We start from the raw sequence: 27,262 nt of genomic DNA on the forward strand, positions 1-27,262 counted from the left end.
AAGGTAAATGTTTACATTTAGTTTTATTAAATTCCATGCATATTTTATTACCTAGAGTCCATTAACATGATTTCAGTCTGTTAACATAATTTTGGATCTTTCTTTCTATTTAAATATTCCTCTGAATTTTCTATGATTTAAAAATTTAATCACTGTGGAGGTTATAAAATTTGTAGACGTGTCTTTTAGACAGTACTCTTTTTAACTGAAAATGAGCAAAACCTACTTAAACTTAGAAAAAGGAAACTTATCAGATGGAGGTCTAGGTATCTGGACCCCAAGATAGGAATGACAGTAGGCCAGAGGGAGAGACAAGGCAGGAAATGGGAAACTATCAAATTTTTCTGTCCCTCCCTTACCTCTGCCTCTTTGTGCTCTTCTCAATTCTCCATACCCACTCCTCACTCTTCCAATACTTCACTTACTCCCAACCCCTCATCCCTCCCACTGGCTCTCACCCACTGTATATGTGACCACAGACCCACGAACTATGGGTCAGGGTGGAAGTACTTGCTCCCCATCCTCCATCTAAAACACTTTACCCTGGATTTGCATCTAGGCCTCAGGCCCTGTCCAGATCATCAGTTCCATTTATTTCCACTGGCTTCCCCTCCATTCCACACCCTCCTCCCCACAGTGAACCTGCAAACCACCTAGATATTGAAAATTTATACCTTCCCTCTGGCCACAGGCTAAGGGCCAGTTTCTGCTTCCAGGAGGCAGCAGTTTTGAGTTAGGTGTCTACCCTGGTCCAATCGAATGTGGTCAAGGGAATAGATTCAAATAGAATAAACATGGCTTCCCAGGGCCATCTTCTGTAGCTAGGTGCAATTCTGAGACCTAAATGTAATATTGACACTAACTGGTGAGTAAATGCCCCAAATTTGTCTACTACAAAGATAGCAGGGATGCCTGGGTGGCTCAGTGGTTGAATGTCTGCCTTCGGCTCAGGTGATCCCGGGGTCCTGGGCTCACATCCTGCATCGGGCTCCGCATGGGGAGCCCACTCCTCCCTCTGCCTATGTCTCTGCCTCTCTCTCTCTCATGAATAAATAAACTCTTAGAAAGAAAGAAAGAAAGAAAGAAAGAAAGAAAGAAAGAAAGAAAGCAAGCAAGCAAGCAGTGGACACCATGTCCACATCTAAGAAGGGCTTTGAACTCCCAAGTTTAAGGTAGAGGCCAAGGTTTTGGAGGTAAAGAATGGAGTATAATTTTAGCAATTAAGTACATTGATTTTGGAGTCAAATTAAGGATTAAATTCTAATCCTGCCATGAACTAGGTATTCTAATCTTGGACACATTACTCGTTCTCAGGCAGCCCCGGTGGTCTAGCGGTTTAGCGCCACCTTCCGCCTGGGGTGTGATCCTGGAGACCCAGGATCCAGTCCCACGTCGGGCTCCCTGCGTGGAGCCTGCTTCTCCCTCTACCTGTGTCTCTGCCTCTCTCACTCTCACTCTCTCTCTCACTCTCATGAATAAATAAATAAAATCTTAAAAAAAATTACTCATTCTCCTCATGCCTCAGTTTCCTCACCTATGAAATGGCAAAAATAGTGGCTAGTCTTATTGGGTGGCTCTAGACATTAAATAACATTACACATCATGCTTCTTAGCAAGCAGTTAATAAATGCCATCTATCATTATCAATATGAATACATAATTGCTATCAATACGAAGAAATAAATCTGTCTTGGTATAATGAAAGACAGTGGGTTTGACATAATATACGTAATACATTTCAGACATACCTTATTTCTGTGTGTATACTTAGAATATATAAGACAAAATATAGGGTATATATTATTCTACATAAATACAGGGTAATAGAATATATAGGATAATATACATTAGGATATTTAGGACAATACAGTGTAATCTTCTTGTAAATCTAATCTTCTGTACCACCTTGAATGTCAGGGCGCTGCGTGTTACAATGTCTCTGCAAGCACCTGAAGGGTTATACAAGGAGATGCTAAGTACACTGCTCTCTAGAAATGTCAGCCTCTCATGCACTGGCATGAGGCGAAAATGCTCTAGAGAAACAGTCCTTTTGTTTAAAATAGAAACTTAGAAGGAAGCCAAATTAACACACGACAAATTACTGAATATCCAGTTCTTCTGGAGGAGGGGGGGAAAAGCACCCCTTCATTTCTGAAATGAAAAGGGTAATTGCTGATACGAAAATTCACGTTTCCTTCAGCCGAGCTCCAAATCTCTAACCAAGTCGGCGATTTCACTTCATCGTTACTTCACAAAAGACTTCCAAAATCACTGCGGCAGACACGGCAAAACAAAAATGTTAAATACATGCTGGCTGGGAGGGGACTGAAGCCTCCACGCTCAATCAAAGGTTTACAATAATAGGATTCATAAAAAAAAAAAAAAAGACAGATGGGATTAGAAAATGTTGCAGTGAAGACTCTGGAATGAGATGAGATCACAGCAGCAGCCTGTCTTTTGTGGATCTGCACAATGATCCCTGAGCCAGACTGGATTAGGAAAGCTCGAGACTAGGGGTTCAGGGAGAGGCTTCCGGTTCCCGGCACTTTGGGGGAGAGGAGGCTGAAACGATGCATCAGATTTACAGCTGCAGTGATGAAAATATAGAAGTTTTCACCACGGTGATCCCTTCCAAGGGTGAGTAAATTGCCCTTGACGGTTTCCTTACGGAGGCACCTTATTATGCTGGAGGTTAAAGACAATCACGTGCTAGTTTACTAGGGTTTATCCTCAGGTCTCTCGGAGGGTTTGATGGGCTCTCTGTCGTGATGGTATTTGTTGTTGTTGTTGTTGTTGTTTCTGAAAAGGATGTACGGGGATGAACATCAATCATTGAGAAATCATCCATCAAAGGGTGGGGGCGGCTGGGTGGGCGGGGGGGTGGGGGGGGTTGGTGATGAGGGCAGTTAAATGCTCCCAGTGTCACTTAATTCAATATTGGCAACCCAATCTGCGGAATGAAAGTGACAGCAAGCCATTGTTTTAGGAAACAGAGATGAAAACAAAATTCCCTGGGCAGCTAGAGAGATTCTCCTTCTCCACTGAGCAAGTGGGCTCTGAAATGAGAACGGCTGGCTCAAAAGTATGATTTCTAACTATGCTATGAAATGTGAGTGAGGAGAAATCCTCCCGGCAGGGGCCTAAAGTCCAATGCCCTGACCCAGGACTGGCCTCTAACCAGACCCCAGGGCCACGGTCCCAAACTTCACCTGAAACGAGCACCACCACAACGCGTGACTCTGCTCTTGTGCTGGGGGTGAACGGTGTGTCAAGTCCCAGGAAGGGCTTTGTGTGGGAGCTCAGCGGACAGCAGGTGTCTGGTTACTGGACAGTTCCCTTACCCCCTCCGCAGCTCAGCCCTCTCTCCTGCTCCCTCTGTTCTTTCCCTGCAGCCCTTGCCTCGCTGGGAGAGCCTGGGACTCTGGCTCAGCCCTGGTCTCATTGTCAGACTTGAATGAAGGGGGCTGGATGTTTGCTGGTGTTGTGACCCCCTGTTCAAACAATCCCTTTCTTCTTCCCGTGTCAGCCACTGACAGGGCCACTGCTCAGGGGGGGAAGGGAGACACTCGGCCTGGCCACAAAGAGACAGCCTGCAGAACATAAATAAAGCTTTTGACATCTATTGCCACATAGAGAGAAAAAAGAGCTAGGAGTCTGCCCACGTGTAGGAGTTGGAACTCTGTCTGGAGACTCTGAAAAGTACCTGGAAAGTCAAAGCTGACCCTCCGACCCTGCAGTTCCACTTCTGAATGCTCTCACTCGGGGATGTTCACAGTGGCATTGATTCTAGGGGGGCAAAGTTGAAAATAACTTCAATGTCCTTGAGGAGGGGAGGGGGTAAAATGCGGTGTCATTGTACTATGGAATATTCCACAGTTGTCAGCAGGGATGAACTAGATCTATGTGTATGGACACAGATCTCAAAAATATAATGTTGAGGAGGGGGGAGGCTGGCTGAAAATTTTATATGTATGGTAACAATTACTGTATCTGGCAATACAAAACAGCTGATGGATACACATCCACAGAGAGTCTGAAAACATAGGCTGGAAAGATGCAGATCAAATTAGTGATCTTACTAGCTCTGGGGAGAGATGGAAGCAGAATTAGCAGGGAGTAGAAAGGGAATCTATACTTGCCTAATATTTTCTTTCTTTTACGTGAGAAAAAAAACAAATTGGAAGCACATATGAAAATGTTAAGATGTATCTATTTTCTGTAATTTTTTTCCACTTAAGTTTTAAAGGAAGAAAAAAAACCAAAGCCTCTCATAGTCCTTTTTAATTAAAAATGTATTCAACAATTCAGGAGTATGTCACACTTCACCTGAATAAAATCACTTAAAACAGGGCCTTTGACTCCATTTGCTTAGCGTCGTGGTCAAGAGACTACTGCCAATTCTGTACTGTGTCACCTTGGGCAGGCTTCATCTCTGTGGCCTGAATGTCCACGTTTGTAAAAGGGAGAGCTAGAATTTACCTCCTAGGGTTATTATGGGGGGGAAACTGAAAGACAGATAAAACATAAAGCTTCTAGAACAGTAACTCAGCATGTAGTAAGCATCATTAAGTACATCACTTACAAAATGATTTCTATCTTTATTCCACATTTAGAGCAATGAATATGTTCAGTCGGAGATAAAATATTTAATCCTGTGTTCCTTTCTTGCCATTTTCATTCATGGCCATCTCCTGGTAATAAACCAAGTATTCATTGGTATTCATGGACATTTCACTGCTCAGGAAGTTGTTCTCCAAAAAAGGAGTTTTTGCAGTCTTACATTAGACCATGAATGGAAGAAGTTCACTTCTTCCTCCTTCCTTTTTTTTTTCCTTTTTGCCTCATCTTGCTTTCTCCAAAGCTCTCGAGCAGAGGGATTTCAGTGAAAGAAGACAGTGCTAGCTCTTCTTAAGTCATTGCTTATAAAAGATTGGTAACTCTTCATTACATGCCCATGTTCCTTACCCATAGAAAGAGAAAGTGGCTTAATTCTGTCTAACAAGGTTATAGTTCTCTCTTCCCTCTTCCCAGTGCTACAGTTTAGCATGACGAAAATGACCAAGACATTTTCTGAGCACAGATTCAACAGCATGAGCAGGGAGGCCAATGGTTAAGAGTATAGGGCCTTGTACCACCATCAACTGGGTGACCCCCAACTTCAGTATCCCCACCAATAAAATAGAGATAATGCAGAGTACCTAGCTTACAGAGTTGCTATGAGGAGTGAATGAGATAAGGCAAATAAGCCATCACCTGGTAAAGCTCAATGTGAGCTATTATTATGTTTATATTGTTGTAGCATGTCCTTCTATCCAACACACCCATGCATACACATACTGGGTTCAGCTTAATATTTATTTGTTTTTTCCAGCCGAACCATCTTAATGTCTCACAAAATATGGCAACAGCAAGTGTTATAGTATTATTGAAGTATTTTAAAGGCACAGGACATAGATATCAAGTCTATAACTGAGGACAAGTGTGGATTTTTACTTTCTGGAGAGAAAGAGAGCCCTTTAAGGGAAAGATTTCATAGACAAAATTCACAGTAGATACAAAAGATAAAAGCTGTGGTTTTACCAAGAAGTTATACCAGAAGTTATTTCCTGAGACACAGCAGAGGGGGTTTTATTCTAGTGCGAATGGCACCACAGCATTCAAAATAATTCTCTTGAGAATAAACAGCAATGGGAGGGGAATCGGGGAACAGCAGGAGGAAATGGAGAAAACTCCAGAAAGAGAAATCCTAATGGAATGCTATAGTATCTAGAAGTTATTACATATTCTTTTCACCTGCTTTCAACTTGCAGAAATGGAGGAAAATCAGAATAACCACCACTAATTTGGGGGAACTTACTCTTTGCCAGGCACTGGACCAAGGGTTTTATAAAAATTAGTTCATTTAATCCTCGTCACAGCCCTCTGAAATGGGTGCTATTAATTACACGTCTTACTGATGGGGAGAGTCGTGGAGAGGATGGGTAATTTCCCCAAGTCACATAACTGGCAAGTGGTCCAGTTCTGATTCACACTCAAGTGAAAGGAGTCTGGAACCATGGCTATTAACTAGCACACTGTCCACCAGGTTTCGTGGCTATAGGTGCTCTGAAGAAAATAATACCTCCCAGCACTCATCTGGTCACTTATCTGATAGGTGACCAGAAGTCATCTCAGTTCTAGGCAGGGCAGTGACACGGTGGGATTTCAGTTCCAAATAAATCATTCTGGCAGCAGTAGGGAAAAGAGATGCCTGAGTATCGCCATTTTCAACAAAATACACACCTTCTTCCAACCAAATAACATTTTTTAACAGTTGATTTTTTAAGCTTTTTTACTGTTGTAAAACATACATGATATAAAATTCACCATTTAAGCATTTTTAAGTGTACAGCTCGGGGGCATGAAGTACATTCATACTGTTGTGCAGATATCACCACTATCCATTTCCAGAACTTTCATCACCCCTAACCAAATCTCTATATAACAACTCCCCATTCCCTTCTCCTCCTAACCCCTTCATAACCTCTGTTCTACTTTCTGTCTCTGAGTTTAATACTCTAGGTAACTCATCTAAGTGGACTCATAAAATATGTGTCCTTTTGTGTCTGGCTTATTTCACTTAGCTTAATGTTTTCAAAGTTGGTCCATGTTACTGTATGTATTCAGAATTTTATTTCTGTTTAAGGCTGAATGATATTTCACCGTAGGCTTATACCACCACACTCTGTTTATCCATTCATCTATTAGTAGACGCTTGAGTTGTCTCCACCTTTTGGCTGCTGTGAACGCTACTGCTATGAACTTTGGTGCACTCAGCCAAGTAACACCTAAAATTGTAATCACACCCTGGAGTCTCCCCACGTCCCTTCTTGGCGCTCTGCCCCCTTCTACGTGCAAACCCTCTCTGAGGCTACATCAGCCTCACCCATGTTCTCTAAAACCATTCCTTTCTCTCTCTTTGCAGTGTCCAGTCCAGCCAGAAGAAGAGTCAAAAGCTCTCAACATCTCTTGACCAAGAATGTAAGGACAACTTCAGTTCTGATCCGTTTTATTGGTTTTTAATACAAAAGCAGCATCTAGCTCTCCATTTCCCCTGCCCTCTATAGCCAGGAAGCTTTTCTCTATGGCATTTGCTGCTGCCTGATTTCCTGTCCTCCACTTCACCCAAATAATTGACAAATGTCAACCAGACAGGAAACAGCCCTGAATTAGACTCCCCTAGTCTGTCATTTCCCCCCAACCTCTCAGATGTATAGAGTAAATCTCATTCTCTGAAAAAATTTTGTTCTTATTTAAACAGAGTCCACGATGAGTATAGCATTCCTGATTTAGTGGTCTCCTATTGTTGGCATTTGTGATGCTCCATTTTTTCCACTATTATGAATAGTACTGCAATTAATTTGTACAAAATACTGTTCTTTTGGATTAATTCCTTGGTAAATTAACAAGTAAAAGGATAAGAAGAGTTTCATCTATCCATCCATCCATTCATCTATTCATCCATCCAATATTTGCATTCCTACTATGTGTAAGAGACACTCTGCGAGACGCAGAGAATAGTGATTTTTTTAAAAAATGGTTTTGGCTTACGGCTTTGTCACATATTACTAGGAATTCTGAACAGGTGTCAGGCTTCCAGCAATGCTTTTCCATTTACCTCCAACCTAACATCAACTTTCATTTTTTTATATTATCCTTTGCTACTCTAATAAGAATTTGCATTACCTTAAAATTAGTTTACATGTCATTAGAGCCAAATGATGCTGTAAATTTCTCATTTTGCTTACATATTTCTCTACACAAAAGTTGTCAATCCATCTTTGTACTTTCATTGAAAATGTTTAACTGCTAATTGTTTCCTCTTGGTTATGCTGGGATTTCTATTACTATAACAATTTTTCATAGAACACCATTTTGATTTTCTAAGTATCTCAGCTTTTGAAAGCCTATTCTCCTCTTTTAAAAAAGAATTATTTTAAGTATCCTGGGAATGAGATAGGTTTTAGTCATTGTCATTTTTGACAAACATGACTTTTTTAATTCCCAAAGTAGTATGTGCCCATTATAAAATTTCAAATACGATGAACATATAAAATATAATATTAGAAAATTCTAAGAAGCTACAGAACATAATGGCTAGGTATGTAGACTTAAAGTCACACTGCCTGGACTTACATTGCAGTTCTATCCATTTCTAGCTAGGTGACCTTGAGCAAGTTGCCCACCGTTCAAATGGGAATAATATCTCAAGAACCATTAGAAGGAGCGAATGATTTAATACACGTAAAGTGCTTAGTCCAGAATCTGACACACACCAAGCACTCATTTAGTGATGACACTTTTTTTTTTTAAGATTTTGTTTATTCATGAGAGACACAGAGAGAGGCAGAGACACAGGCAGAGGGAGAGTCAGGCTCCCTGTGGGGAGCCTGATGCAGGACTTGACCCCAGGACCCTGGGATCATGACCTGAACCAAAGGCAGACACTCAACCACTGAGCCAACCAGGTGTCTCCCGTTGTCACTTTTTAAGTGAAAATTTCCCATACTAACATATCATTATGCTCCATTGCTCGATAACATACTGTTTTTGCAATTTGCTTTTTTCACTAACCTAAAAATCTTGAACTTCTTTACGTGCCAATTGAAACATATCTCATTCTTTATAAAGGCTGCATACCATGCCATTGTATGAATGTACTATAATTTTCTACCCAAATCACATCTGAAGTTTTCTAGATTATTTAACCAAATTACCAATCAATGAGGTTTCTTCATTGTTTCTACTAAAACAATGCCACGAGTGATATCCTTGAACATACCTTTCATGCTCTTATACAAATGTTTTTGAGGGTAAATTCACAGATATGAAAATGGTTAGTCATCAAATCAATACATTGACCTCCTTAGTGCTATATGTTAATTATATCTCAATTTTATTTTTTTTTCATTTTTTTTAAAGATTTTATTTATTTATTCATGAGAGGCACAGAGAGAGAGAGAGAGGCAGAGACATAGGCAGAGAGAGAAGCAGTCTCCATGCAGGGAACCTGGTGTAGGACTTGATCCTGGGCCTCCAGGATCACAACCCAGGCTGAAGGCAGGCACTAAACCACTGAGCCATCCAGGGATCCCCTATATCTCAATTTTAAAAAAAGAAAACGCTCAAAGGACATGAACATTGAAAAAAATTTATAGCCATTGCAAAATTCCTAGCAATTATGTTTAAAGTACCTTTACCAAAACCAGTACTATAGGTCATCAATATTAATCTTTGACAATCTGATAGGTGAAAAATATCTTGTTTTAATTTGCATTTCTTTAATTATTAACAACATTCTTCATCTTTTCAGGGGTTTTGATATTTTTGCTCTATAGGTTCTTGATTCATGTCTTTTGCCCACTTTTCTGTTGTATATTTTTAAATGACTTTTGAGAATATTTTATATTCTCAAAGAATATAAAAAAGAGGGCCCCTGAAAGAAAAAAAGGACTTTTAATAGATGGAAGATTTCTTTGTGGTAGGGAAGAGATTCTTACCTTTCTCCTGGTCCCTGAAAACTTAAGTCCCTAGTCCAGAAGAAAAATGCTCCCAACTTTCAAGGAACAGTGGATGTTTTCTAACATGGAAAGGGAGCGGTATCTGGGTGACTCAGTTGGTTAAGGAGCCAACTCTTAATTTCAGCTCACATCATTACCCCAGGGGCCTGGGATGGAGCCCCTCCATAGGCTTGAGGATTATCTCTCCCTCTCCCTCCTCTGTGCCTCCCCACACTCACACGCACCCTCTCTTTCCAAATGAATAAGTCTTTTTTTTAGAAACAGAAAGGGAAGGGGTTGTTTGTAGGTAATTTGCTGTTTAAGGAAAGTTTCACAACAGACTTTTTGGTCAAAGGGCTTGAGTTTGACATTACTCTGGATTTGAAGGAGCCACAAATCATTCATGACTCCAGAAAGATCCCTTGGGAATTGGGAATAGTTTGTTACCAACCAAGTTCTTGCCTTGAATTTCTAACCTTAAACAATGTTCCTATCTGAATCACTCCTAACACTGATATCCACTGACTTTATGGACACAACAATATTTACAAAAGTTTTTAAAATGGAAACTAAATCATCATACTTTCTGACAGTTAAATAGGTTCTAGGGAAGAAACTTCTCAGATTTAAATTTTTTTTTATTTTATTTATTTATGATAGTCACAGAGAGAGAAAGAGAGAGAGGCAGAGACATAGGCAGAGGGAGAAGCAGGCTCCATGCACCGGGAGCCCGATGTGGGATTCAATCCCGGGTTTCCAGGATCGCGCCCTGGGCCAAAGGCAGGCGCCAAACCGCTGCGCCACCCAGGGATCCCTCAGATTTAGAACCTAAATAAAGGAGACATCCCTCCGTGGTGGTGATGGAGCCACATGGGCATGAGATATACAAAGCAACCAAAATACAGGGCACAGCCTCCTGAAGCAGCCTTGACTTCAGCCAGGTACTATAGAACCGTGCTCTCAGGTTCCCTGGGAGTGGAAATTTTTGAGAAAGACTGTCATGCTTATGGTTTATGACTTTCCCTCCCCAAAATATTTTTACTCAGAGAAGAAAAATGACTCAAGTATATGAATACATATTAAAATTTGCTTTTGATTTAAAAAAAAATAGAAGCTGGGTCTTGTCTTCAGCTATGCAGTCTTCTTCCAGGTGAGACAATTTAATTATGCCCTCTGGCCTTTGAGCTCTTCTCTAAATTTCTCATTTCCCCTAACCCCTGACTCATCCTTTGCTTGCAAATCTCAACCCCAGCTGTACAGAACATTCAAATTAGAAAAGACAAGAAAGGTCTTAGTCTACCTAAGATGAAGGAAGTGAGTCCTGAAAAAAAAAACGGTCTCTGATTTTTTGTTTTCTCATCCATCTGGCTCTTGGCTTCCCTTTGAGTTCCCAAGGAAAATATTCATATTTTGTAACTGCTTGAATCTACCAACATTTATGACTTTCTTTGTCCTGAAATTCTTATTTGTGTCTGTTCTCCTTGGGCTACCATGTAAAGTCAGGTTCCTTCCTTTATAAAGATCTCTCCTCTCTAAGCCACCCTTAGTGCCAAAGAATCACTAAGGTGTGGACATCTAGGCCACACAGTGACCACTGATTCCCAGCCCCCTCATAATGAGCAGCGGCACCACCCCCTGGAAAGATGGAGAAATGAGATTGTAAATGTCACATTCTCCCCAGATTCAACCCTTTGGGGAGAAATTGGTCTGGAAATCTACTGATTTTTCAAAATCCACTGAGCAATCAATTGCACTTGAAGTTTATCTGGATGTAGGTAGTTCTGTGGGTCTTACAAAGAGCCCTCACCTGGGAGTCATAAAACCACAGCCCTCATCCTGACTCTGCCCCTTATAGCTCTGTGACCCTGAAGACACATGATCTCTCTTGGCCTCAGTTTCCCTATGTGTAAAATTTGGGAGTTGGGCTAGAACATTGCTGAACAATATTCAGCAGCCCTAAATAATGATGATTCTCCATCACCTAGGTCTCATGGGTCTTTCCAGCTCTCCACCAGCCCAACTTCTCCATTCCCTCTCCCTGTTCCCCTATCTTACCCCTGTACTCAAGGTGCTAAAAAGCTTGCTCTCAACTACTTCGAGACCAGAGCATTAAGTCACCAAACTGTGTCCTAGAGACTAGAAAATAACCCAGGCTTTCAGGAGGCCACAGTCATCCATTCAGCTGTCTGTTTCCTGGTGTGGGTCCAAAGCACTCCCTGGAGCCCTCTCAGAGCCTCTGTTACTGTGGGAAATGAGAACCAAGTACCAGCTAAGAAAGAGAAATCTGAACTGGGCACCTCCACTGTTTCCTTTCCTGCTATTGGCATGCTTTGGGAACTAGAGAAGATACCCTGACGGTGCACTTGGCCCTAAGTTGTGACCTGGGAAGAAATCAGCCTCATCCTTATGCCCAAGGAACTTCCTACATCCAGCAGAGGGCTAAGCAGCTAATACTTCTCCCTTTCTTCCTCCCTCCTGATTCTCTTCTCCCGCCCCACAAAGCAGAGCAGGATTTGCGGAGGTGGAGTTTCTTGTTCCTAAAGGGAACATTTGCTTTCCTTTCAGAGGAGGAAATGCTGGGTCTCCCTCCTGGACTCCGCAGGCTTTCATTACCTGCTTTACTTTTTTTTTTTAAGATTTTATTTATTTATTCATAGACACACAGAGAGAGAGAGGCAGAGACACATGCAGAGGGAGAAGCAGGCTCCATGCAGGGAGCCCGATGTGGGTCTCGACCCAGGGTCTCCAGGATCACACCCTGGGCTGAAGGTGGCACTAAACCGCTGCGCCACTGGAGCTGCCCCTTGCTTTACTTTTTCCTTGCACAAAGCAGGTCTGAAAACATACCAGTCTCACTCCTCCTCATTTAGGAGAATGCTGACAGAATGAAAATCAAATCAGAAATATCTGTGACAGCCAAGAGCCCTGTGTCAGAGATGAGGTTCAGGTCTCTCCAATTCAACTCATTCCAGGAGAGTCCTTAGCTAGCCAAATATGACGTGTCCAGGGGAATGACATCCAAACTACCAGTAATCCAGGAAATTCTCAGGGTTCCGGGCAACATCATGGCAGAGCACAGGGCCAAGGGGAAGGAAGGTAAGGAGGAAAGCAGAGGGGACTGTTAGTGCAGGGGGGTCAGTGCTGGACCACCCACCTCTGTGCCTTCCAGTCCCCAGTGAGCTGATGCAGGGTGGATCCGTGCTGCCCCCAGGCCAACGGAAACACCACCTAATCATACCACAGTTTATAAATGTATCAAATCATTGTACACTTTAAACTTACAAAATCATATGTGTCCATTGTATCTCAATTTAGCGGGGAGGAAAAAGGAATACATATTTTAAATAATTGGGGGGATGAAGAACCCACCTTTTTAGTGCCCAGAAGAGAAAACGTACTAATCCTATATGCTGCTGAATTTTCAGCTTTCTCCAAAGGCACAGTGAATGAGTCTGGGCCCTAAAACGGACTTGAGAAGAGTTAATCTCCTAACCCAGATAAGACCAGATTTGGGATATATTAATTTTCTAAGCAAAGGACTATTTGTGGTAAACTGAAGCAAAGGGTGACAGCTTCTCCTACTTTCCTCTTTGGGAGACACGAACTGTTCTCTGATTCTGTAGATAAATATGTGGCACAAAGAAAGAGAGCAAGCCCTGCTACTAAAGTCTCTACAAATTTACTATGCCCCAGGACAGCAAGGACACACAAGAACATCTCCTTTCCGCATAATCACAAGTCAAAACTAGGGTGTGAACTCAGGTCTGCGTGACCCCAAATGGAGTTACCTTCCTCATTACTGACAATCTGAGAGGAGAAAAAAAGACACAACTTTGCTTTCATTTACATTTAATTACCATTCAATATCTCTTCATATTTACGGTTTCATGTTTACCATTTGCATTTCTGTTGTCAATTGCCAGCTCATGGGTTTTTCCCATTTTTCTATTGTTTTCTTTCTCTTCACTGATTTGTAAGAGTTCTGTGTACATAGGGATAATTCCCCATCACGTGTAACAAATGTTATATTGAGCCACATGCAACTCTTGTGTTTGTTTTTTGTTTTTAACATGTATCTTTGATCTGTCTGGTATTTATTTAGGTGTGAGAAGTGTGAACACAGATCCATTTCTCCCAGTCACTTGCCATTTATTCTAGCAGGAGTTATTAAGGATTCAATTTTTCTCCACTAAATTGAAATGTCACCCTAATATTTAAAAAATTTAGTCTTATTTGCTTCAGGATCCTCCAAAAGCCACACAATTGTTCTATGTGGACAAGTGAGGGAGATCCACCAAAGGCCAGAGAATGAGAACTGAGATGGGTCCACCTAACTCACAGATGCACCCAGCACCCGGTACAAAACATGCCCTCGAAGGGCATCTGTTGAAGGAGCAAGCGAATGAGTAAATGCAAGCCTCAGAGAAGCTGCGGTGTACTACTGGGGATTCTAAGCAGCTTCAAAGGAGTAAAGAAATTCAGAATGAATGACCTCAATGTCCTGGATATGTATAAAAATATGCATAATATGAGCCAAAACCTGCTAGGATTCCCTTCATCACTCCCAGTATTAAGATAAAATATAGTATTATTTGTCTCAAGTTTTTGCATTTAATCTATTTCAATATCTAAGTATGTATATTTTAACCTGTAAGGCCTATTTTGGTGGGTCTTGACAAAAGGGAGATTTCCTCTTAATGTACTTCCCAAAATACCCATTCAGCAGGTGATCATTACTGGAAACACCTTAGCTCTTAGCATTCTGTCTGGTTTTCTGGAATTCCCACTTAGCGAACCACACATAGTGGACGTTCATCTCCCAGCTGCACCTGCCACAGGCATTCTGCGAGGTGGGGTAAATGTGAGCACGTGGAGCTGTGCCAGCTCTGTCTTGCCATCAGTTTTTTTTTTTTTTTTAAACCTGGGAATTAGGTGGGCCCCAAGTCCTCTCCCTAGCTCTCCCTCCGCGAGAACGAGAGTCTGCTTAGTGCAAAGACTGTAAGACCCTGATTTCTAGACCTGTCTCCATTTCAAATAGCCTGTCCTGCAGCCGACCATGTCAGGCCCCAGGGCAGGTGGCATCTTTGGCCGGATGGCCCAGGCTCCTGGCTCTGTGAAGGGACTGCTGGTGAGGAACCCCCAGAACCCTCACCTTCCCGCACCAGGGCCCCATTCGGCTCGCTGAAACTAAATAAAACGGTCGACCTGCTGGAGGCCAGTTGAGTCGAGCTCTCTCGCCGCTGCATCGCTGCGGGCACCAGGTGCATCTGCAGAGGGGAGAGGAACAAGCTGACTGTCCTTCCTCCTCCCGGCAGGTGGTGATCGAGTCAGACCTTTACACGCCGCGGCCCCTGGAGCTGCTGCCGCACCGCAGCGAGCGCCGCGACGCCGAGGGCCGCAGGTCGGGCCGGCTCCATGGCGCGCGGCCGCAGGGCCCCCACCTGGGCAAGGCCCCGGCCAGACCCGGTACGTGCGCCCCGGATCGAGCCCCTGGAACCTCCCTGGGGGGTGGGGGGGGGGATGACGCGCTTGGACCGGCCGCTGCGGCGTCTGCGGCCTGGCTGGCCTCTCCCAGGGGTCTCACGCTCCTCGCCGGCGCCCCGCATCACGCCAGGTGAGCGCCGCACCTGTGGCCTGGGGCGCCCCCCTCCCCGGCGCCCGCGGCCCCTGCTCTCTCTCGGGCCCCGCCCACAGCAGCTTCTCTAGGCGCCTACCTGAAAAACCCTCCTGGGCGAGCACAGATGCTCTCACCTACCGTCCTGCTCCCCAGGAAGCCCTGCTGGATTCAAGAGATGAGAATCATTCCGTTCTGGGGGAGAGAGAACCAGCGTAGACAGGACTCAGGAAGAAACAGAAGCTTACGTTATTTACTTGACAGGCCGTGAGTGTGATTATACAGGCTCTTCGTAAACTGCCACCCTAAGAGCTCACCACCTTAAATGTGAATGACTTAGGGCTATGCAACAATCTCTAAAAAGAATGTAGGGACACATGCGTTTTGAAAACTGGAGGCATTGTAGCCTTACCTTCGCTATTTTAAGAATGCCTTCCACCCCAAGCAGTCAAACAGGAACCTGCGACTAGCCCGCCCAAGTCTGTGATGGTATTTTGCCTTTAACGGCTGGTTTAGGTTATTTCTGTTAATGTCCACAGCCTAAAGGAATTCATATTTTAACTCCGAAAATGTACAATAGAAAGTCCTGGGATGTCCTTCTCAAGGCATTTGGGTGTCGACAATTTTGTATGTTGTAAGAACTGAAGTTATACTTCATCAAGTGTATCTCCATCCATTTCTCTCCTTCGTAGATGCCCCACTGGATCTCTAAGGTTTCTTTGATCAGTAACACCCTGATCCTGTTTTTACGATCCGACATATAATAACGCATAAATGAAGATATCTTCTCTAGCTAAGAGATTACATATACACATATGTAGAGTGAAAGCATTAGGAAAACCACAATCTGCCTTGCAAATTAAGAGGAGATAAATTCTCTGTGTCTATATATAGGTGAGTGGGTGGGTGCATGTGTGTGTAGAAAGAGAAAAGGAGAATATGTTCGCTACAAAATCAAAATGAATGTACAGCCATGTTTCTCAAATCTTAATGTGCAGAAGAATCACCTGGGAATCTTGTTTTCATGCAGATTCTAATTCAGCAAGACTGAGTAGGGCTCCAGACTTTGTTTCTAAGAGGCTTCCAGGTGATGTTGAAGATGTTGGTCTGAGCACGATATATTGATTAGCAAGGATTTAGTTGGTCAAATAAGTTGTTCTCACAGTGGGGTCCCCAGCGCAGCAGAATCACCTGGGAATTTGCTGGAAATGTAAATTTTGGGTCCCACCAGAGACCTATTGAATCAAATCCTGGGATGGGGCCCAGCAATCTCTGATTTAGCAAGCCCCGCCCCCAGGTGATTCTTACACATACTGAAGGTAGAGAACCCCATGCCCTTTTACAGAAAAGGAGACTGAAACCATAGAAACTAACCCAAAGTCACACTGCTTATTAGCAACAGAACTGAGATTAAATCCTAAATCTTCTCATTTCCTAGCCAATGCCTCCATTCCCCCTCACCCAGCCCCCAAGAAGCTTCCCAATCATCTAGCTTTAGGGGCCACTTTCCTAAGTAACTTGACTGTCCAAGTCAGTCTTTTATTCTATAAAAGAACAGTAAGTAACGAAATGGAGATAATCTGCCCAACATGTGACAGTCAGCTCATGCAGGGAATGTGCCAGTCAGGTTTTAAAAAAAAGATTGAGCTGGGCATTGATTCAATTCCTTCAGCTCCCCTAATCTGATAGATTCCAGAGGGGGTTGACAGAGACGGAGGGTTTCTGAGTCAAAGCCAGACCCAGTGCTTTCCACGAAAAAGGCTTTGGCACTGGCCTTGGGTACTAAATCTTCCATCCTCCCATCAGAAGGATGTGTGTCTCCAGGGATCTCAGATCTGGAGGCTTGCTTCTTTTCTGAGCTGTAGGAGAAGGCTCCTGGATGATGCAGCCTTCTCATGTGGGAGAAAGATTCTCTGAGGAATCTTGGAAATTGCAGGGACTCTGAAGGCAGAGACCCAGCTGAGAAACTCTCTCACCATGAGGCCCTGAGCTGGTGAGCCTCAAATGCCTAGAGTGGGGACAACCACATCCTAGGCCTTGGAGAATCTGCTGCCTGTGGAATGTCTCCACCGAGACGTCATCAGGCTCCTCAGAATCAACTTGTTCAAATGGAATGCATTCTCCTCCTTCAATCTTGTCTTCCTTTCTCAGCTGGGATGTTTTCCTTAACACCCTTTTGTTCTCTCCACCCCCACTCCACCCACCACATCGCATACTAAACTCTGACAATGTCAACTAGATATGTCTCATCTTTCCCCCTTGCTACCTACCTCAGGCTACCTGGGCTGAGATCCTCTTCTTCTCTGGTGTGTAGCATCCAACCCTGGCCCTCTTCCCCTATAAGGCTACCAGAGGGGTATGTCTAAAGCAGAAATCTGCCTTTGCCATCCTCCTGCTGTTCAATTTCCTTCCTATCCCGACTGCCCTCCAGACCATGTTCAAGGCCCTCCAAAATCCATTCTCTGCTGACCTCTCCAGGGCCACCTCTTGTGATACACTCCTGTCCCTGCCCATCGATATACACAGCAGCCCTGAGCTGCAGTATAATTCTGTGACTACTCCATTATATTGTTTCCCCGACCTTCTCTGACCCCATTCTTCCTGCAGCTTGTCCTTCCTGTCTCTACCTAGGAAACACTTCCCAGACTGGGTTAGGGTGTCCCTCAGCCAAGTTTCTCCAGACCTACAAGACCCCCAAAGCAGTTCACCATTCCCTGGATCATCCTTATCTGGCTTCCTCTGATTGTTATGCATCTCTAAAGACTTTACTTTCTCATCTGGAAAGTGGGGACTATCATGATATCTACCTAACAGGGTCATGGTGAGGATTAAATGAGACAATGTTTATGTGTTTCACAGCACAGTGCCCAACGCAGGAAATACTCAAAACTATGAGCTGCTATTATTTATGCCAGAGCACTGTACATTACAATTTAATCTCAGTAGTCTTGTAGCTTCATTTTATTGGCATTTAAATGTTTTCTTCCTTGGGCTGGAGTGTTTTATCTCTATTTGCTATAGTGTGATAGGATGGGGCTTGTTCTGGAATGTCTGCCCAAGGAGAGGACAATATTGAAAGCCAACTTTCCCCCACCTATTGCCAGCTACCTCAGCTCAACACCTGGATTCTCAGAAGCTGCTGACTTCAGGGTAGAGGTTAATCAGAAGTAGATCGGGCTTCAGGCATAAAGGCATAGCAAGAAGGTTCTCACATAAGTCTCGTGTAGCCAATGTCTCAGGACTCTGATGAACTCCAACCATCCCACATCATAGAGCTGTGCATAACACCGCAGACAGGGCTTCTCTGCTCATTTCCAGAGAAAGGTGTCCAGGATCAACAAGCTGAACAGATCCCAGCAGTAAAGACTCAATTCTTGATAACTTGTGATGTGACACCTTAGGAAAGAAGGAAGGACCAGCTAAGGGCATATTCTCTGAGCACCTACTGCACACAGACACAGTACTAAATGTTTCCACACATGTGATCTTGTTAGGCCTTAGTTCTACCACCTTTCCCCCCCAGTGATGGGAGGAGTGCCAGGGGTACAGGTGCCCCACTCGACGATTGCCCCATTGCCTGAACCTACTGCCTGATTTTGCTGCTTGGCACAAAAGCCTTTAGAAATTCTCAGCTTGGGATTGATTAGCAAATGAGATCATTGACGGAGAACCAGGGGGAAGTAGAACACAGAGTACCACTGAGTAATGCCTCCTCTGTTCAACCTTGCAGTGGGGATTTCAGAAACCAAGTCATCAAATCTGTGTGGGAATCGAGCATATGGAAAATCTTTGGTAAGTAAAATAAGCCTGGTTCATTGTTATCTGTTGTGCTTTAAACTTCTTGCCCTGTCCTTTGTTTCAGGCCTGAGGATTATCAGAAAAGCCCACTGAGGGTTCTTTGCTCCTAAAGTCTATGAGCTAACAGCACACTCCTGGATGTTACTCTTTCTTGCCAGAAATTCAGGTCCTAAGCAAGCAGAAGGTGTTACCTAGTGGACATCTCCAACATGGGGGGAAAGCAGTGGTTTCTGTGGCAGGCACGTGTCAGGTAGAAATGCCTAATTTCCCAGCAGCAGCTATAAGGGTCTCAAATATTGTGAAAACACGAAACACTGGGTGTCTCCAGTCAGGACACCTCTGAAGGACATCTACTCCAGGTTAGGGTCTCTGGAAGCAGACTCTGAGATGTGGGATGGGGGTAAGAGATGTGCATTAGGGATCAGCACCTCTGCAAGAGAAGGGAGGTGGGTTGGCGCAGAGGCTGAACTGCCGTGCCTCCTGGCGGGAGCTGTGAGGCAAGTGCTACCCATCTGCTTTGTCCTAAGTCGGGCCCAAATGGCCAAGCCTTTGTTTCCTCCCCGCTCTGTCATGGTACGTGGGCTGCCTAGCAGTTGGGCAGCTTGTCCTTCTCTGAAGGGAGATCAGGTGGTGCACATCTAGATCTAGCTCAGGGTCACACTGAAAAAAAAAAAAATCCTATGTCGTCTTCTGGGCATGAATGTGGTTACCCTCTGGGTTAGCACAGAAGGGGTGGAATCATGGCTAGAGGTGAGGTCAGCTTGGGCATCCTGGATTCCACAAGCAGCAGCTCTCCAGATGGATGGATCGTGCCACGTGAGGTCTAAAAAAGACCCAGGAGATTGTGTGGGCTGGCCCTATCATCCTTTATGGAACTAGTTGGACACTGAGCATTTTGCTCCCTGTCTGAGCAGAAAATCGAATCCAAATACCTCATTTAGGTCATCCCTGTACTAGGAAAACCACACAAAGGCAGGGATGGGACAAGCTGTTTTATCAGGAGCCCCCACACAGCTAACTGATTCAGTGCTGACATGAATTGGAAGAGGACTAAGAAGAGTGGAGGAGAGATGGGCTTATGTTCCTGGGGCTGGGCTGTTGGCACGATGGGGAGGGCGAGCTCCCGAGAGGCCACAAGGTGGCACAGTAACTCTGCCCACAACCCTTGGCCAGCTAGGGAGAGAAGGGACAGTAATTATGATGTCCTTGACCTGGAATTTCCCAACAATTCCAGGAATGTGGTGACCTTAAGCCTTCCATGGGGTTGGGGTGAAGGAACAAAGCAAAGCAGATGCCCATTGACTAAGCCAACTCTGGATTTAGCCCTAGTTAGGCCATCAGTTACTTTTCCGTTTAGTGCAAGCTTCTTGAGCACTTAGCACCTCCATCAGGAGAGCTGTGGGAGGGCCACCAGAGAGATTAAGTGCTAGACCCTGACACACACCATGCCACGTTTCCAGGGACCAGACTAGAAAAGGATATGAAACAAGAGGAGAACCACAGAAAGAACTGGTGGAATGTCAAAAAAATGTCACATAGGTACTCAGTGCTGTGGGGACATTGGACATGAGGGCAGAGATAAATCAGCTTAGGCCACTAGCCTGAGGAAAGGCTTCCAGGAAGAAGTGGCCTTACATGGCAGGCAGAGGTGATGCAGGGGGCGAAGGAGCCAAGGGAGGAAGGAGAGCTGTACATGTGCTTGAGGAGAGGCTTCGCTGTGCACGGGAATGAACGTGAGCATCCGGGGCCAGCCACACTGGGATGGAAGCTGTCACCGTACTGCAGGGGATCGCAGAGATAGAGCTGCAGGAGGAGATGGAGCCAGTTTTCCAGAGCCTGGAAGCACAGGCCGCAGAGCTGACCTCAGTCTGGCCTGCAGCAGGGAGGCGCTGCTGGCCCAGCAGGGCTGGGATTAGTGGTGAGACTGGTTGGAAGCAAGGAAGGTCCTGGGTCATGGATCTGGAAGCTATGACAGAGGAAATGGGGAGTATGGCACGAATCTAGACAGTCTTTCAAAGCACAAATCTACAGGATTTGACCACAAAGTGGACATAGGCAATTGGAGTGGGGGGGGGCGGGGACAGAGTTCTCAGGTAAGATTGTGCTCTCTCTTGGGCTCCCCGGGTCAGTGGTTCTCAAAGTGGGGTCCTGGGACTGGCAGCACCCAGGAACTTGTTAGAAATGCAGAGTCTCGGGCCCACATCAGACCTACTGAATCAGAAACTGCGGTAGGCCCAGCGCGGTGCTAACAAGCCCTGCAGGGGAGTCCTGATGCCTGCCAAAGTGTGAGGACTCTTGTCCCACGTGGGGGACCGACGGAGCCATCTCCCTTTCAACCAGCTCCAGTTGGGCCAGAGTTGGGACCAGAGTTGGGACCCTGGCCACATCCTCACGTTGCCTTCCCCTCCCACACCACCCAGATTCCTCCGGTGGCCCGGATCTCGGTGAAAGCCCCCGGCGTGCTGGAGGCCGCAGCCATGGGCTCGGAGAACGGAGGTGTTCTGACCAGAGGGTAAGTGTGGCGTCACCCCACCCCCACCCCCGTCCTGCCACAGAAGAGTAACAGGTGGCCTGGTTCACAGACTCTCAAGATGCTCAAACAAAATCAATGCCAGCTTTAAATTACCTTTTAATGAGGGCAATAATCCCAGGTCTCTGTAGCGCCTCATCAACTGTTTCCCTAGGATTAAGCTGAAGTGTTTTTGATGGTTTCCACTTCATTAACACCACTCTTTAGACTTGGAGAAGTGTCATTTGGGAGGCTTTTTGGTTAATTAGATGGATGTAATCACAGGTCATATTCAGAGCCTCCCGGTAGGCGCAGTGATGTCAGAAATGCCTCATGAATTAGGTTAAGTGCCCAAGGTAAATATGCAAGATACAAGAGTCTCAAACCAAATTTATAACCCCCATGTTACTGTTGACTGATCCAGAGCCAGCAGCTAGAGCAGCAGGACTGGATAATCCCCACCTCCCCACCCCCAGCAACTCCGTCACTGCCTCCAGTGTCACACTAATGGCAAGCAAGTATCTGAAATTCAAGTCAACATGTATCTTGATGCCTCTGCCACTATCCCCCATGCTGCACATAGCAGAAAAGTGATTCAGAGGGTGATGTAGGGATACAAGGCTCTGAGCTGCTTGCTTGCCCAGCACTGCCACTAACCTGCTATGACTTCAGGCAAGTTATTGTAACCTCCATGCCCTCACTTACTTCAAAACAAAACCCAAAACCAGGGATGATAATAGTACCCCTCTTAAGGGATGATGGTGAGAACTGAATCAGATGATATGTGAAGAATTTAGCACAAACTCTTGCTGTTAGTTTTCAAGAAACCTACAATCTAGCAGCTGGAAAGGCACATCCTTGGGGGCGTGTTAGATGTGTGCGTGTCAGAGGGGCCATGTGCTAGAATATTAACCCAAGAGGTGTACACCTTGAAAGTTTAGAGTCCCAGGAGGAAGAGACTGATATGAAGCTCTCCTAGATGAAAGAAAATCATTTAGAAAGAATTATAAAAACTAAGTCACTCAATGTATTGGGACCTAATTGGTGAAAAGCCAGAAAACCATGTGGATTGTTTGAAGGTCTAGTGGCCAATGGTCCTGAGCAGCGATGGCTGTTGCTGAAAACTGAATTAAGCCCACAACAACTTACTGTGCTGCACAGACCAAACTTTCTGCTCCACAGAGCTGCATGCGGAGGGATCTCCATGGTCCCCCTTTCTCTCTAAGTTCAGACATTCTCATTTCTATGTGTTCCTGGAGTCTGGCTATTGAAAAGTAAGGCCATTTCTTTCACCTAGAGGGAGGAAGTGAGGAGAGAGATAAACATTTACTGAGGTCTAAAAATGAGCCCAATGCTTTATTATCTCATTTTCTTCCTCACAAGTCTTGTGACTTAGGTGAAATTATCCCTGTTTTGTACATGAGGAAACTGAGGCTGGCTGAGATTAAGTCATTCGCCTGAGGCCACAGAGTCAGTCAGTGAGCAGCAAGATGTACTCCCCATTGCTCAGGCTCTTTCAGTAGCTCTAATGCTTTGGGAAGCTTGCCCTTTCCAGCAAGATTGTTGGTATAAAAGTGGGAGGGGTGGGAAAGGAGACTCTGGGACAAGAGCAGGATTTGAGATTCATGGACCACTGTGCCAAGAGCCACCTCCTTTCCTCACCCCATTGTAAGGACCCCTCAAAAGAAGTCATCCACATATGCATCCCAACAGTGACCCTCCATCCTGGTCACACGGTGTATGAACAGAAGAGAAATAAGGGTTCGATCTACTCCTTGAGGGCAAAAATGAAAGTCTGGCTCTATGAAATGACTGTCCTCCCTACTTACCCCTGACTCTTCTTTAGATCCAGACATCTCAAGAAGATGACTGAAGAGTATCCAACCCTTCCCCAGGGAGCAGAAGCCTCCCTACCGCTGACAGGAAGCGCTTCCTGTGGTGTCCCTAGCATCCTCCGGAAAATGTGGACAAGGCACAAGAAGAAGTCTGAATATGTGGGAGCTACCAACAGTGCCTTTGAGGCTGACTAAAGGTGACCTTCCCCAGGTGCCCTGCGTTGGCCAGAGTTCACTGCATAATGGGGGAGGAAGCTTCCAGATTGGAACTGAGCCGCATTCACCTCTGCTACTAGCTGGTCCAAACACACCACCATCTCTTACTAACGATAGCCCTGGCTTAGGGTACAGGCAAGGAACCCGCCTTCGAAGGCAAAAGAAAAGGGTGCCTTCTTAGAATCGATAAAGTCATGGATCTGAAAGTGGCTTCGGGAGGTCATAGAGGTTATATCCCTATCTTTAAGCAAAACCACACCACAATCAAATTTTCCCAACCTATTTTAAAGACCTCCAAGGAAGGAAGCAGGCAGTTCCTCAGTCTTCCTTGTGAGTTGTTCTAATGTGTGTGATTCCTGGTATAAATATAAGAGCTTGATGTTTGAGGCACTTGTAAACACAGTGGTTCTTACTACTCCTCTTATCACATTTATTTCATCTTGACAAGGTACAATTTTTAATGACAAAGCACTCTATATTTACTTATAGTTCTAATATCCATTTGACAGTATTGTCAAGATCAGTATTGATCATTTGGCATGATTGCATGAATTCTCTATTCTACGTGCAGCTTTTCTATAGAAAAACATGATTAAAAATTAAATGTTGAATGCTAATGTTTTCTGAAGTGGCATAGTCTAGTGAAATTAATAATGCCTTGCAGTGGCAAAATGATTCTAACTTTTGAAAGTGTTTCCCATCCGTTATCCCCATTAAAGAAAACACACTTATTCCCAGTCTACAGATGAGAAAGCCAAGGCCTTATGAGATTTTGTGATTAGATATGGTTAGTGGAACTGGATACTAGGTCCTCAAGCCCACCAGACTCCTTTCTTTGCTTACTTTTTTAGCAACTGATTTGAGGATAGTTTTGAGGGGTAGGAGTATGTCTCCAGGGGCAATGTTTGAAAGGAAAAATTTGATAAAGTTGGAAAAAGTAAGTGATTTAAATGAAATATTAACTATTGGGTTGAACTTGAAGAAATTGCATCTCTGTAAGTCAGAAACAACTGATCAATTTCATGTGATTCAACCTAATATATTAATGCAATGCTTTCCTTCTTTTAATGGAAATGTCATCAATCCCACTGTTAACTTCAATAGGCTTATGATAATAATATGATAATGACACCTCCCATTTATTAAATGCCTACCATGTGTCAGACATGACACTGAGCACTTTACATTCATTCTTTCTGTCCAACAACTTTGAGTTAGATGTCCTTATCTATTTAATAGATGACAGTTTAAAGCAGTTAAATGATTAGCCTGAAGGTGCCTGACCCATCTGGTATCAGGCTTCATTGCCTGTGTATCCGTGTATTCACACAGAATAGTTCAGAACATAGAGAAGGATCAAGGTTAGCAAATAATTTTCATCTCAAACGCTAGATACAAATGATTGGCAGAGGCCGCCTGGAGTGCTGTGTGGAGGTAGGCCTGAGATCCAGGAGTGCAGTGGTCAGTTAGAAATGCCTGCCTGTGGAGGGCATTAGTGGCACATAACCCATAAATCTGTCACCTGTAGCCTCGACTCTGTCCCAGAAGGCTTGTTTTCTAATTCAGAAACTTGAATTAATCTTACCCATTTAGCAAAATCAGATACTCCATGGTGAAAGTCTAAGACTAGGTTGGAAATCGCCAAGTTTTAGTACAATGAAGAATGTGGCCATGTTACCAGTCCAACTCAACAGTTATTCATAAGCTATCGCTCTGTGGCCACATGTTGCCTTTTGCTAAGTTACCTGTTTCCATGGCCCCAGTGAGCCATAAGGAGGCATGGAGGAAGAAGAGGCCTGGCCCTCTGGGCTTTCATCTTGCTGATCCTTGCCCTTCAGCCATTGTTTTAGATGCTCAGCCCCCAGTCCTCACGTTATAACATGATTTGGAGATTTGGGCATCGAGTGCTCTTTCAATGAAGGACTGGTCTCAATGGACTAAGAGTCTTACACAGTATAGATTACAGGGCCTGGAAAAGAGTTAGGGAGCCAGTAGGTGATTAATGCCAGACCTATCAATCAGAGAATCCCAAAACTATTTATTTCAGCTTATTTAATTTGTAGCTGATGTCGTCTATTTGTATGTGGCACCTGGAGATTTCCGTAGGATGGAACTAACTTATTTATTTTTAATTTAAATATTTCATGATGAAGTGTTTGCCTTGCATAGAATGTTTTAACTGACCGGTTCAAATATAAATAAAGTATGCTTTGTTTGTGACACCAATAAACCACCACAAGAGTATGAGTCTCCCTCATTGAATGAGAGAAGGCTTTCACCAAGGGAAAGAATTATGAATCTGGACCTCACTGTTCCTTTACCTAAATGAAAAGGATTGTGAGGAAGAATCTGGAATGTTCTTTCCATCCTAAGGCAATGTCTGGTTTTGATATTATGGGCCCTGCCCAACAGTCAACACCAAGGCCATTTCTGATGGGGCTTGGCCTGGCATGACCTGCCCTCTCTGGGCTCACCCTCCTCCCTGATACCAACCCCTCAGTCCCCACCACAAATCCCTGGGGGCCCAGCGGCCATCCCAGCCCACTGGCGTCTCTCTCTTGAGGCCAGGGAAGACAGAGCCTTTCTCCTCTGTGCCCACCTCATGTTCAGCCTCCCTGGAGACTGCCCCTGTGACTCACGTTACAGCCACTTGCAGAAGGACGCCAAGGCTAGCTGCAGACTGCTGTCCAGGATGACGGAGGCTGGAGTCTTCTCGCGCCAGAGGCAACAGGGTTTCCAGGACATTTAGGGTAATAAAATCGCCTCTGTTAGGACCAAGTCCAGTCAAATATTTCAGTTCTTACTTGTGTGTTCTCTGGCAGTCCCCCCACCCCTCCCAATACTTGTGCTGCCTTCAGAGCAGGCAGATGGGCAGTGGGTAGGCAAAGCAGCAGCAGCCAGAGCCCAATTTTAAAAGGAATCGTGTGACATGTTGTCTCTGACTCTAAGTTGGCAGAGACCTAGGGACAAGCAAGAAAAAACACAAGATAACTCTCCTAAAGATTCTAATCCTCAGGGATTGCATTCAGTTTTTAATACAAGAAATGTCAACCTCTTTTGAAAGGTTTGTGGTGAATGCATTGTCAAAGTGCACAGGAAGAAAGATTTCATTTTGCAGACAGGCCACATGCTTAGAAATTTTTTTTTTTTTTTTTTTTTTTTTTTGGTGGTGGGGGTTTGGTCACTTTGGACTTGGGACGAGATTCACAGCTATTAATATCCATTGTTGGGAGGGAGCATATAGTTTGGAAAAAGTCATGTGCTGTCAAGGGAGTGGCAGCAAAAGAAACCTGACCTGTGACTTGTTCATTGACAGGGCAGCTGGGCCTGTGTCAACCTGCTTCCTAGCCCCTAGCTGGGGTCTGTGGGTAAACCAAGTAGAGAGGCTCATACCACTTCACACCATAAGCCATTCCGTGCTCCTGGCGTTCCTGGAGATTTCATAAATTCTGAGTTCTGGGTGGGGACGTTGGAGTTTAGCCATGAAGCTAAACTCCCCTCCTGGGGTTCAAGCAGCCAGGCCTTTGCCTGATGGCCTAAGGAGGGTCTATGTTCTTCTAGGAGAAAATGGGGATCTGGATCCTGCTCAGCAGGGTGGTACCTGGAATTCTAGGCAAGTGGTGATTAACATTTCAGATTCCATCCATAGAAGAGCAAATTGAGTTTCCTACTCCTTGATCACCTGGGCCCCACTCTTCTTTAGGGAGAGGCCCTACTTCAACATGAACTGGCTTTTTGCTCACATCACAAT

The 27,262-nt window shown here is 44.6% G+C and overlaps 1 protein-coding gene and 3 long non-coding RNA genes across 4 annotated transcripts; 1 reads left to right on the plus strand and 3 right to left on the minus strand.

The window, feature by feature from the left end:
• Positions 1-3,475, minus strand: LOC119877720. The gene is made up of 2 exons (XR_005381045.1): positions 3,210-3,475; positions 1-2,799 (listed from the first exon to the last, which is right to left on the minus strand). It is a non-coding gene; the product is annotated as an uncharacterized LOC119877720 (long non-coding RNA).
• On the plus strand, positions 2,376-25,753 carry VXN (vexin). The gene is made up of 6 exons (XM_038579427.1): positions 2,376-2,637; positions 6,965-7,020; positions 14,855-15,005; positions 18,884-18,945; positions 21,372-21,463; positions 23,307-25,753. Exons 1-6 carry the CDS (start codon positions 2,571-2,573, stop codon positions 23,488-23,490), a joined length of 612 nt encoding a protein of 203 aa, XP_038435355.1. The 5' UTR covers positions 2,376-2,570; the 3' UTR covers positions 23,491-25,753.
• On the minus strand, positions 13,413-19,850 carry LOC119877719. The gene is made up of 3 exons (XR_005381044.1): positions 19,143-19,850; positions 15,295-18,549; positions 13,413-14,806 (listed from the first exon to the last, which is right to left on the minus strand). It is a non-coding gene; the product is annotated as an uncharacterized LOC119877719 (long non-coding RNA).
• Positions 25,341-27,262, minus strand: LOC119877718. The gene is made up of 3 exons (XR_005381043.1): positions 27,113-27,262; positions 26,151-26,276; positions 25,341-25,480 (listed from the first exon to the last, which is right to left on the minus strand). It is a non-coding gene; the product is annotated as an uncharacterized LOC119877718 (long non-coding RNA).

The sequence above is a fragment of the Canis lupus genome, chromosome 29, assembly GCF_011100685.1.
Source record: "Canis lupus familiaris isolate Mischka breed German Shepherd chromosome 29, alternate assembly UU_Cfam_GSD_1.0, whole genome shotgun sequence".
NCBI classification, from domain to species: domain Eukaryota; kingdom Metazoa; phylum Chordata; class Mammalia; order Carnivora; family Canidae; genus Canis; species Canis lupus.